Raw genomic sequence first — 14,135 nt, forward strand, 5'->3', positions numbered from 1 at the left:
TCTACCACAGGGCTGAGAGTCTAAAGGTAGAGGGACTGTACTCTACCACAGGGCTGAGAGTCTGAATGTAGAGGGACTGTACTCTACCACAGGGCTGAGAGTGAATGAAGAGGGACTGTACTCTACCACAAGGCTGAGAGTCTGAAGGTAGAGGGACTGTAATTCTACCACAGGGCTGAGAGTCTGAAGGTAGAGGGACTGTACTCTACCACAGGGCTGAGAGTCAGAAGGTAGAGGGACTGTATTCTACCACAGTGCTGAGAGTCTGAAGGTAGAGGGACTGTATTCTACCACAGGGCTGAGAGTCTAAAGGTAGAGGGACTGTACTCTACCACAGGGCTGAGAGTCTGAAGGTAGAGGGACTGTATTCTACCACAGTGCTGAGAGTCTGAAGGTAGAGGGACTGTATTCTACCACAGGGCTGAGAGTCTAAAGGTAGAGGGACTGTACTCTACCACAGGGCTGAGAGTGTGAATGTAGAGGGACTGTATTCTACCACAGGGCTGAGAGTCTGAAGGTAGAGGGACTGTACTCTACCACAGGGCTGAGAGTCTGAAGGTAGAGGGACTGTACTCTACCACAGGGCTGAGAGACTGAAGGTAGAGGGACTGTACTCTACCACAGGGCTGAGAGTCTGAAGGTAGAGGGACTGTATTCTACCACAAGGCTGAGTGTCTGAAGGTAGAGGGACTGTACTCTACCACAGGGCTGAGAGTCAGAAGGTAGAGGGACTGTATTCTACCACAGTGCTGAGAGTCTGAAGGTAGAGGGACTGTATTCTACCACAGGGCTGAGAGTCTAAAGGTAGAGGGACTGTACTCTACCACAGGGCTGAGAGTGTGAATGTAGAGGGACTGTACTCTACCACAGGGCTGAGAGTGAATGAAGAGGGACTGTACTCTACCACAGGGCTGAGAGTCTGAAGGTAGAGGGACTGTACTCTACCACAGGGCTGAGAGACTGAAGGTAGAGGGACTGTACTCTACCACAGGGCTGAGAGTCTGAAGGTAGAGGGACTGTATTCTACCACAGGGCTGAGAGTGTGAATGTAGAGGGACTGTATTCTACCACAGGGCTGAGAGTCTAAAGGTAGAGGGACTGTACTCTACCACAGGGCTGAGAGTGTGAATGTAGAGGGACTGTACTCTACCACAGGGCTGAGAGTGAATGAAGAGGGACTGTACTCTACCACAGGGCTGAGAGACTGAAGGTAGAGGGACTGTACTCTACCACAGGGCTGAGAGACTGAAGGTAGAGGGACTGTACTCTACCACAGGGCTGAGAGTCTGAAGGTAGAGGGACTGTATTCTACCACAAGGCTGAGAGTCTGAAGGTAGAGGGACTGTACTTACCACAGGGCTGAGAGTGAATGAAGAGGGACTGTATTCTACCACAGGGCTGAGAGTCTGAAGGTAGAGGGACTGTATTCTACCACAGGGCTGAGAGTCTGACGGTAGAGGGACTGTGTTCTACCACAGGGCTGGGAGTCTGAAGGTAGAGGGACTGTACTCTACCACAGGGCTGAGAGTCTGAAGGTAGAGGGACTGTATTCTACCACAGGGCTGAGAGTCTGAAGGTAGAGGGACTGTATTCTACCACAGGGCTGAGAGTCTGACGGTAGAGGGACTGTATTCTACCACAGGGCTGAGAGTCTGAAGGTAGAGGGACTGTGTTCTACCACACTGCTGAGAGTCTGACGGTAGAGGGACTGTATTCTACCACAGGGCTGAGAGTCTGAAGGTAGAGGGACTGTACTCTACCACAGGGCTGAGTCTGAAGGTAGAGGGACTGTATTCTACCACAGGGCTGAGAGTCTGAAGGTAGAGGGACTGTATTCTACCACAGGGCTGGGAGTATGAAGGTAGAGGGACTGTATTCTACCACAGGGCTGAGAGTGTGAATGTAGAGGGACTGTATTCTACCACAGGGCTGAGAGTCTAAAGGTAGAGGGACTGTACTCTACCACAGGGCTGAGAGTGTGAATGTAGAGGGACTGTACTCTACCACAGGGCTGAGAGTGAATGAAGAGGGACTGTACTCTACCACAGGGCTGAGAGACTGAAGGTAGAGGGACTGTACTCTACCACAGGGCTGAGAGACTGAAGGTAGAGGGACTGTACTCTACCACAGGGCTGAGAGTCTGAAGGTAGAGGGACTGTATTCTACCACAAGGCTGAGAGTCTGAAGGTAGAGGGACTGTACTTACCACAGGGCTGAGAGTGAATGAAGAGGGACTGTATTCTACCACAGGGCTGAGAGTCTGAAGGTAGAGGGACTGTATTCTACCACAGGGCTGAGAGTCTGACGGTAGAGGGACTGTGTTCTACCACAGGGCTGGGAGTCTGAAGGTAGAGGGACTGTACTCTACCACAGGGCTGAGAGTCTGAAGGTAGAGGGACTGTATTCTACCACAGGGCTGAGAGTCTGAAGGTAGAGGGACTGTATTCTACCACAGGGCTGAGAGTCTGACGGTAGAGGGACTGTATTCTACCACAGGGCTGAGAGTCTGAAGGTAGAGGGACTGTGTTCTACCACACTGCTGAGAGTCTGACGGTAGAGGGACTGTATTCTACCACAGGGCTGAGAGTCTGAAGGTAGAGGGACTGTACTCTACCACAGGGCTGAGTCTGAAGGTAGAGGGACTGTATTCTACCACAGGGCTGAGAGTCTGAAGGTAGAGGGACTGTATTCTACCACAGGGCTGGGAGTATGAAGGTAGAGGGACTGTACTCTACCACAGGGCTGAGAGTCTGAAGGTAGAGGGACTGTACTCTACCACAGGGCTGAGAGTCTGAAGGTAGAGGGACTGTATTCTACTACAGGGCTGTGAGTCTGAAGGTAGAGGGACTGTACTCTACCACAGGGCTGAGAGTCTGAAGGTAGAGGGACTGTACTCTACCACAGGGCTGAGAGTCTGAAGGTAGAGGGACTGTATTCTACCACAGGGCTGAGAGTCTGAAGGTAGAGGGACTGTACTCTACCACAGGGCTGAGAGTCTGAAGGTAGAGGGACTGTAATTCTACCACAGGGCTGAGAGTCTGAAGGTAGAGGGACTGTATTCTACCACAGGGCTGAGAGTCTGAAGGTAGAGGGACTGTATTCTACCACAGGGCTGAGAGTCTGAAGGTAGAGGGACTGTATTCTACCACAGGGCTGAGAGTCTGAAGGTAGAGGGACTGTACTCTACCACAGGGCTGGGAGTCTGAAGGTAGAGGGACTGTAATTCTACCACAGGGCTGAGAGTCTGAAGGTAGAGGGGCTGTATTCTACCACAGTGCTGAGAGTGAATGAAGAGGGACTGTGTTCTAGACCTGCTGTTTTCAACTCTCTAGAGACAGCAGGAGCGGTAGAGATACTCTGAATGATCAGCTATGAAAAGCCAACTGACATTTACTCCTGAGGTGCTGACCTGTTGCACCCTCAACAACTACTGTGATTATTATTATCTGACCCTGCTGGTCATCTATGAACATTTGAACATCTTGGCCATGTTCTGTTATAATCTCCACCCGGCACAGCCAGAAGAGGACTGGCCACCCCTCATAGCCTGGTTCCTCTCTAGGTTTATAATCTCCACCCCTCATAGCCTGATTCCTCCCTAGGTTTATAATCTCCACCCCTCATAGTCTGGTTCCTCTCTAGGTTTCCTCCTAGGTTTTGGTCTTTCTAGGGAGTTTTTCCTAGCCACCGTGCTTCTACACCTGCATTGCTTACTGTTTGGGGTTTTAGGCTGGGTTTCTGTACAGCACTTTGATATATCAGCTGATGTAAGAAGAGCTTTATAAATAATTTTGATTTGATTTGATGTATTATTCTACCACATCGAGTGAAGGAAGAGGGACTGTAGTCTACCCATCATGGGGTAGATGGAGATAGAGGGACTGTAGGCTACCCATCATGGGGTAGATGGAGATAGAGGGACTGTAGTCTACCCATCATGGGGTAAATGGAGATAGAGGGACTGTAGTCTACCCGTCATGGGGTAGATGGAGATAGAGGGACTGTAGTCTACCCATCATGGGGTAGATGGAGATAGAGGGACTGTAGTCTACCCACCATGGGGTAGATGGAGATAGAGGGACTGTAGTCTACCCATCATGGGGTAGATGGAGATAGAGGGACTGTAGTCTACCCATCATGGGGTAGATGGAGATAGAGGGACTGTAGTCTACCCATCATGGGGTAGATGGAGATAGAGGGACTGTAGGCTACCCATCATAGGGTAGATGAAGATAGAGGGACTGTAGGCTACCCATCATGGGGTAGATGGAGATAGAGGGACTGTAGTCTACCCATCATGGGGTAGATGGAGATAGAGGGACTGTAGTCTACCCATCATGGGGTAGATGGAGATAGAGGGACTGTAGTCTACCCATCATGGGGTAAATGAAGGAAGAGTGGCTGTCTCTCATTCTCTCTCACTTACTCCCTCCCTCGCCCCCTCTCTGTCTCTCTCTCTCTCTCCTCTCTGTACCTGTCTGTTCTGCTCTGTCGGTAATTAGTCCCCCAGTTGGTCCAAATCACCCTGTGGATCTGGTTTAAAGAGTAAACAGCATGTTATGACTAATTGGAAATAACACTTTCACACGGAGCCCTTTTCTGAGGGAAGATAATGACAGAGGGTTGGCCAGTGAGAAGTAGTGGGCGTTATTGTCTGACTTAAGTCATATATGGAACCCTATTCCCTATGGGCCCTGGTCAAATGGCACCCTGAGGGAAGATAATGACAGAGGGTTGGCCAGTGAGAAGTAGTGGGCGTTATTGTCTGACTTAAGTCATAGGGTTGGCCATGGAACCCTATTCCCTATGGGCCCTGGTCAAATGGCACCCTGAGGGAAGATAATGACAGAGGGTTGGCCAGTGAGAAGTAGTGGGCGTTATTGTCTGACTTAAGTCATATATGGAACCCTATTCCCTATGGGCCCTGGTCAAATGGCACCCTGAGGGAAGATAATGACAGAGGGTTGGCCAGTGAGAAGTAGTGGGCGTTATTGTCTGACTTAAGTCATATATGGAACCCTATTCCCTATGGGCCCTGGTCAAATGGCACCCTGAGGGAAGATAATGACAGAGGGTTGGCCAGTGAGAAGTAGTGGGCGTTATTGTCTGACTTAAGTCATATATGGAACCCTATTCCCTATGGGCCATGGTCAAAAGTAGTGCACTAAAGTAGGGAATAGGGTTCCATATATGACTTAAGTCAGACAATAACGCCCACTACTTCTCACTGGCCAACCCTCTGTCATTATCTTCCCTCAGGGTGCCATTTGACCAGGGCCCATAGGGAATAGGGTGCCATTTGACCAGGGCCCATAGGGAATAGGGTACCATTTGACCAGGGCCCATAGGGAATAGGGTACCATTTGACCAGGGCCCATAGGGAATAGGGTACCATTTGACCAGGGCCCATAAGGAATAGGGTACCATTTGACCAGGGCCCACAGGGAATAGGGTGCCATTTGAACAGGGCCCATAGGGAATAGGGTTCCAGTTGACTAGAGACCGGTACTACAATACCAGTCTCTAGTGTTACTACAATACCAGTCTCTGGTGTTACTATAATACCAGTCTCTAGTGGTACTACAATACCAGTCTCTAGTGTTACTACAATACCAGTCTCTAGTGTTACTACAATACCAGTCTCTAGTGTTACTATAATACCAGTCTCTAGTGGTACTACAATACCAGTCTCTAGTGTTACTACAATACCAGTCTCTGGTGTTACTATAATACCAGTCTCTAGTGGTACTACAATACCAGTCTCTAGTGTTACTACAATACCAGTCTCTGGTGTTACTATAATACCAGTCTCTAGTGGTACTACAATACCAGTCTCTAGTGTTACTACAATACCAGTCTCTAGTGGTACTACAATACCAGTCTCTAGTGGTACTACAATACCAGTCTCTAGTGTTACTACAATACCAGTCTCTAGTGGTACTACAATACCAGTCTCTAGTGTTACTACAATACCAGTCTCTAGTGGTACTACAATACCAGTCTCTAGTGGTACTACAATACCAGTCTCTAGTGTTACTACAATACCAGTATCTGGTGTTACTATAATACCAGTCTCTAGTGTTACTACAATACCAGTCTCTAGTGTTACTATCATACCAGTCTAGTGTTACTATAATACCAGTCTCTAGTGTTACTATAATACAAGTCTCTAGTGTTACTACAATACCAGTCTCTAGTGTTACTATAATACCAGTCTCTAGTGTTACTATAATACCAGTCTCTAGTGTTACTACAATACCAGTATCTAGGGTTACTATAATACCAGTCTCTGGTGCTACTACAATACCAGTCTCTAGTGTTACTACAATGCCAGTCTCTAGTGGTACTACAATACCAGTCTCTAGTGTTACTACAATACCAGTCTCTAGTGGTACTACAATACCAGTCTCTAGTGTTACTACAATACCAGTATCTGGTGTTACTATAATACCAGTCTCTAGTGTTACTACAATACCAGTCTCTAGTGTTACTATCATACCAGTCTAGTGTTACTATAATACCAGTCTCTAGTGTTACTATAATACAAGTCTCTAGTGTTACTACAATACCAGTCTCTAGTGTTACTATAATACCAGTCTCTAGTGTTACTATAATACCAGTCTCTAGTGTTACTACAATACCAGTATCTAGGGTTACTATAATACCAGTCTCTGGTGCTACTACAATACCAGTCTCTAGTGTTACTACAATACCAGTCTCTAGTGTTACTATAATACCAGTCTCTAGTGTTACTACAATACCAGTCTCTAGGGTTACTATAATACCAGTCTCTAGTGTTACTACAATACCAGTCTCTAGTGTTACTATAATACCAGTCTCTAGGGTTACTACCATACCAGTCTCTAGTGTTACTACAATACCAGTCTCTGGTGTTACTATAATACCAGTCTCTGGTGTTACTATAATACCAGTCTCTATAGTGTTACTACAATACCAGTCTCTAGTGTTACTATAATACCAGTCTCTAGTGTTACTACAATACCAGTCTCTAGTGTTACTACAATACCAGTCTCTAGTGTTACTACAATACCAGTCTCTAGTGTTACTACAATACCAGTCTCTAGTGTTACTACAATACCAGTCTCTAGTGTTACTATAATACCAGTCTCTAGTGTTACTATAATACCAGTCTCTAGTGTTACTATAATACCAGTCTCTAGTGTTACTATAATACCAGTCTCTGGTGTTACTATAATACCAGTCTCTGGTGTTACTACCATACCAGTCTCTAGTGTTACTACAATACCAGTCTCTAGGGTTACTATAATACCAGTCTCTAGGGTTACTATCATACCAGTCTCTAGTGTTACTATCATACCAGTCTCTAGTGTTACTACAATACCAGTCTCTAGTGTTACTACAATACCAGTCTCTAGTGTTACTACAATACCAGTCTCTAGTGTTACTACAATACCAGTCTCTAGTGTTACTACAATACCAGTCTCTAGTGTTACTATAATACCAGTCTCTAGTGTTACTATAATACCAGTCTCTAGTGTTACTATAATACCAGTCTCTAGTGTTACTATAATACCAGTCTCTGGTGTTACTATAATACCAGTCTCTGGTGTTACTACCATACCAGTCTCTAGTGTTACTACAATACCAGTCTCTAGGGTTAATATAATACCAGTCTCTAGGGTTACTATCATACCAGTCTCTAGTGTTACTATCATACCAGTCTCTAGTGTTACTACAATACCAGTCTCTAGTGTTACTACAATACCAGTCTCTGGTGTTACTACCATACCAGTCTCTAGTGTTACTACAATACCAGTCTCTGGTGTTACTATAATACCCGTCTCTGGTGTTACTATAATACCAGTCTCTATAGTGTTACTACAATACCAGTCTCTAGTGTTACTACCATACCAGTCTCTAGTGTTACTACAATACCAGTCTCTGGTGTTACTATAATACCAGTCTCTAGTGTTACTACAATACCAGTCTCTGGTGTTACTATAATACCAGTCTCTAGTGTTACTATAATACCAGTCTCTAGTGTTACTATAATACCAGTCTCTAGTGTTACTATAATACCAGTCTCTAGTGTTACTATAATACCAGTCTCTAGTGTTACTACAATAACAGTCTCTAGTTTTACTCGGTAATGTTTCTTCAGTCTTTATCTCTCACTGGGCTGCTTTCTCTGCCACAGAAATAAACAGTTTCCATAGCATCTTATACCCCACAATGCAATGCAATGGTAGGTCAGACAGAAACCGTTTTCCAATGCATCTTATATCCCACAATGCAATACAATGGCAGGTCAGACAGAAACCGTTTTCCAATGCATCTTATATCCCACAATGCAATACAATGGTATGTCAGACAGAAACTGTTTTCCAATGCATCTTATACCCCACAATGCAATGCAATGGTATGTCAGACAGAAACCGTTTTCCAATGCATCTTATATCCCACAATGCAATACAATGGCAGGTCAGACAAAAACCGTTTTCCAATGCATCTTATATCCCACAATGCAATACCACACACGTTAGATGGACGTTGTGTCATAACTGTCAGAGAGGCCAATACTAGGGTAAATCTTACTGTATGTTTTAGTAAGTGGAACAGCTACACCCAATATCCATCGCAAATGGCACCTAATTCCCTGACCTACAAAAGGCAGTGTGTTTTTGGGGACTGGATCCCAAATGGCACCTAATTCCCTGACCTACAAAAGGCAGTGCGTTTTTGGGGACTGGATCCCAAATGGCACCTAATTCCCTATATAGTATTTCTACTTTCGACCAGAGCCCTTTGTGGAAAGAGAATTGGGTGCCGTTTGGGATCCAGCCCCCCCAAAAACACACTGCCTTTTGTAGGTCAGAGGTGTTTTCTTTACATGTGAAGTACCCACTACAGTACACCGTAAAAGCCTCGGTCACGTGGGATGCTGTGAACCGGAACAATGTGGTAGTTGAAATATATCCCCTCTATTGAAGGACACGACGGCAATCTAATTCCTGGTTAGTTCTGTCCACACTCCACAGCCCGTTTTCACTCTTCGATCTTGCTTTGATTGAAATGGTCGATTGGATTTTGGCGTTACGACCAGTCGAAGTGTGGTCAGCAACACTTCTTAAAACATACTGTGAAAATGAATGGCGACAGATATACCTCACTTAAAGGAAACCTATAGAGTAGGACAATCCTGGCTGTTACAATGAAGCGTCTGACAACTATATATCTAACTGTTGAGGAAGTGCTCAAGTGATGTTAAACTTGACCTTCTATAGAGCTAATGGAATAGAAATAGTACTGCATACTGTACTACATTCATACTGCACACTGTACTGCACACATACTGCATACTGGACTTCATACATACTGCATACTGGACTTCATACATACTGCATACTGGACTGCATACATACTGCATACTGTACTGCATACTGGACTGCATACATACTGCATACATACTGCATACTGGACTTCATACATACTGCATACTGGACTTCATACATACTGCATACTGTACTGCATACTGGACTGCATACATACTGCATACATACTGCATACTGTACTGCATACTGGACTGCATACATACTGCATACATACTGCATACTGGACTTCATACATACTACATACTGGACTTCAGAAATACTGCATACTGGACTGCATACATACTGCATACATGCTGCATACTGGACTGCATACTGGACTGCATACATACTGCATACATACTGCATACTGGACTTCATACATACTGCACACTGGACTGCATCCATACGGCATACTGGACTTCCTACATACTGCCTACTGTACTGCATACATACTGCATACTACACTGCATACTGTACTGCATACATATGGCATACTGTACTGCATACTGTACTGCATACTGTACTACATACATACTGTATACTGAACTGCATGCATACAGCATTCTGAACTGCATACATACTGCATACTGTACTGCATACTGCACTGCTTACATACTGCATACTGTACTGCATACTGACTACTGTACTGCATACATACTGCATACTGAAGTGCATACATACTGCATACTGAACTACATACATGCATTATATACTGTACTGCATTCATACTGTATACTGTACTGCATACATACTGCATACTGAAGTGCATACATACTGCATACTGTACTGCATACATACTGCATACTGTACTGCATACATATTGCATACTGAACTGCATACATACTGCATACATACTGTATACTGAACTGCTTACATACTGCATACTGAACTGCATACATACTGCATACTGATCTGCATACTGTACTGCATATATACTGCATACTGTACTGCATACATACTGCATACTGAACTGCATACATACTGCAAACTGAACTGCATACATACTGTATACTGTACTGTATACATACTGCATACTGAACTGCATACATACTGCCTACATACTGCATACTGAACTGCATACATGCATTATACTCTACTGCATTCATACTGTATACTGTGCTGTATACATACTGCATAATACTATATACTGTACTGCCTACATACTGCATACTTACTGCATACATACTGCATACTTACTGCATACATACTACATACTGTACTGCATATATACTGCATACTGTACTGCATACATATTACATACTCTACTACATTCACAATGCATACTGTACTGCATACATACTGCATACTGCCCTTCATACATTCTGCATACTGTACTTCATACATACTGCATACTGTACTGCATACATACTGCATACTGTACTACATTCATACTGCATATTGTACTGCATACATACTGCATACTGTACTTCATACATACTGCATACTGTACTTCATACATACTGCATACTGTACTGCATACATACTGCATACTGTACTACATTCATACTGCATATTGTACTGCATACATACTGCATACTGTACTTCATACATACTGCATACTGTACTTCATACATACTGCATACTGTACTGCATACATACTGCATACTGTACTACATTCATACTGCATATTGTACTGCATACATACTGCATACTGTACTTCATACATACTGCATACTGTACTACATTCATACTGCATATTGTACTGCATACATACTGCATACTGTACTTCATACATACTGCATACTGTACTTCATACATACTGCATATTGTACTGCATACATACTGCATACTGTACTTCATACATACTGCATACTGTACTTCATACATACTGCATATTGTACTACATTCATACTGCATACTGTACTTCATACTGCATGTACTTCATACATACTGCATACTGCATACATACTGCATACATACTGCATACTTCATACATACTGTACTGCATACATACATGCACTGTACTTCATACATACTGCATATTGTACTGCATACATACTGCATACTGTACTTCATACATACTGCATACTGTACTTCATACATACTGCATACTGTACTTCATACATACTGCATACTGTACTGCATACATACTGCATACTGTACTTCATACATACTGCATACTACTGCATACTGTACATACATACTGCATACTGTACTACTACATTCATACTGCTGCATTGTACTGCATACATACTGCATACTGTACTTCATACATACTGCATACTGTACTACATTCATACTGCATATTGTACTGCATACATACTGCATACTGTACTGCATACATACTGCATACTGTACTGCATTCATACTGCATACTGTACTTTAAAACCACATTTAGAAGAAAACGGATATGACATTACTCTATTAAATTTCCAACAGAAAAAGTGTGTTGTGATGTTTTGCTTGACCTTGTAGGTTGGTTTCTGCATTCAGTGAAAGACATTATAACTAAGATGTCCCCCTTTGTCTTCCCCTCTCAACAGGTTAACAGGATTTCAGATCCCACCTCCCGTCACCAGCACAGGGTCCATATTTTCACTACGGCTTACCAGTGACTTTGCAGTAAGCGCTCATGGATTTAAGATGGCTTATGAAGGTGAGAGAGAAAAAATATTCACTGTTGTTTCTTGTAAGAGAGAGAGAGAGAGATGGTCACGGTCAAACGACATAACTTTTGCATTCAGTCAAATGATACTCAAGAGGTTGTTAAAATTATCGTCTTTAGTCACAACATTTGAATTTGCATTTAATTAGAAACATTACATCTCCACGGAAAGTGTAAATATACAACATCGTAAACATTTTCTCATTTCATCTCCTGTCTGGCTCATGCATTATGACAACATTTGGTCCCATTGACCCGGATCTCAACATTTCCCCTCTGTCCCAAACCATTTCTCTTTCCAGAGGTGCATATTATATCACACAGCAGATGGTGCAGGGAATTAGCTGAACTAATGGATGTGCTAACTCATCTCTGTCGAGAGCGGTGCAGAAGTCGACAGAAATGCAGGGGCTGTCTAAATATGAAGTATCCCTCTGTGGCAGTAGGTTATGTCTAGGCTCCTCTCCTCTCCTCTCCTCTCCTCTCCTCTCCTCTCCTCTCCTCTCCTCTCCTCTCCTCTCCTATTCTCTCCTCTCCTCTCTATCCCCTCTCTACTCTATCCTCTGCCCCCTCTCATTCTTGTGATTTTAGCTCAGTGAGGCTCTTAGTGACTCAGATATAATTTTAGCTTAGTGATGCTCGCAGTTACTCAGATATGATTTTAGCTCAGTGATGGTCTTAGTGACTCAGATATGATTTTAGCTCAGTGATGGTCTTAGTGACTCAGATATGATTTTAGCTCAGTGATGGTCTTAGTGACTCAGATATGATTTTAGCTCAGTGATGGTCTTAGTGACTCAGATATGATTTTAGCTCAGTGATGGTCTTAGTGACTCAGATATGATTTTAGCTCCATGTTGGTCTTAGTTACTCAGATATGATTTTAGCTCAGTGATGGTCTTAGTGACTCAGATATGATTTTAGCTCAGTGATGCTCTTAGTGAATCAGATATTATTTTAGCTCAGTGGTGCTCACAGAGGCCCTGCTCAAAAGTAGTGCACTATAGAGGGAATAGGGTGCCATTCGGGACACAGGGAGAGGAGATGGTATCTCATTGTGTTACCTGTCATTCATCCATCGAAGGAGCAGAGAGAAAAACAAGTTCGACTCTCAGTGTGTTTATACTGATTAATGGGTCTCAAACATTACTCTCCTCTCCTCTCCTCTAGTTAATAATGTGTCTCAGGCAGTCCTTTGTCTCCTGTCCTGTCCTCTCCTCTCCTGTCCTCTCCTCTCCTCTAGTTAATAATGTGTCTCAGGCAGTCCTTTGTCTCCTGTCCTGTCCTGTCCTGTCCTGTCCTGTCCTGTCCTGTCCTCTCCTCTCCTCTCCTCTCCTCTCCTCTCCTCTCCTCTCCTCTCCTCTCCTCTCCTCTCCTCTAGTTAATAATGTGTCTCAGGCAGTCCTTTGTCTCCTGTCCTGTCCTGTCCTCTCCTCTAGTTAATAATGTGTCTCAGGCAGTCCTTTGTCTCCTGTCCTGTCCTGTCCTGTCCTCTCCTGTCCTGTCCTCTCCTCTCCTCTCCTCTCCTCTCTCCTCTCCTCTCCTGTCCTGTCCTCTCCTCTCCTCTCCTCTCCTCTCCTCTCCTCTCCTCTCCTCTCCTCTCCTCTCCTCTCCTGTCCTCTCCTCTCCTCTAGTTAATAATGTGTCTCAGGCAGTCCTTTGTCTCCTGTCCTGTCCTGTCCTGTCCTGTCCTGTCCTGTCCTGTCCTGTCCTGTCCTCTCCTCTCCTCCTCTCTCCTCTCTCTCCTCTCCTCTCCTCTCCTCTCCTCTCCTCTCCTCTAGTTAATAATGTGTCTCAGGCAGTCCTTTGTCTCCTGTCCTGTCCTCTCCTCTCCTCTAGTTAATAATGTGTCTCAGGCAGTCCTTTGTCTCCTGTCCTGTCCTCTCCTCTCCTCTCCTCTAGTTAATAATGTGTCTCAGGCAGTCCTTTGTCTCCTGTCCTGTCCTCTCCGCTCCTCTAGTTAATGTGTCTCAAACAGTCTTCTGGAGAATGCACAACCTCAACCCTGTTTTAATAGGGAGTGTGCTTCTCATACTGCCCTGAGAACTGTAGTTTTCTGAAGAGATTATGTCACGGTGCTGACTTTTGCCCAATACCTGCAGCAAAAGCCTCCACCCCGTCCTCTGGCTGGGCAGAGTACTTTGGGACTTTAGTTACTTCGGTGTAACAAGGGCCTT

The 14,135-nt window shown here is 44.4% G+C and overlaps 1 protein-coding gene across 1 annotated transcript in view; it reads left to right on the forward strand.

The window, feature by feature from the left end:
* Window positions 1-14,135, forward strand: part of LOC135574929 (CUB and sushi domain-containing protein 3-like) — a 280,586-nt gene that overhangs the window by 39,400 nt on the left and 227,051 nt on the right. Inside the window, exon 3 of the mRNA XM_065027050.1 lies at window positions 11,837-11,949. Coding sequence (XP_064883122.1) covers window positions 11,837-11,949 — 113 coding nt within the window. The remainder of the gene's footprint in view (window positions 1-11,836; window positions 11,950-14,135) is intronic.

This window comes from Oncorhynchus nerka, linkage group LG14 (genome assembly GCF_034236695.1).
Source record: "Oncorhynchus nerka isolate Pitt River linkage group LG14, Oner_Uvic_2.0, whole genome shotgun sequence".
Classification (NCBI taxonomy): Eukaryota; Metazoa; Chordata; class Actinopteri; order Salmoniformes; family Salmonidae; genus Oncorhynchus; species Oncorhynchus nerka.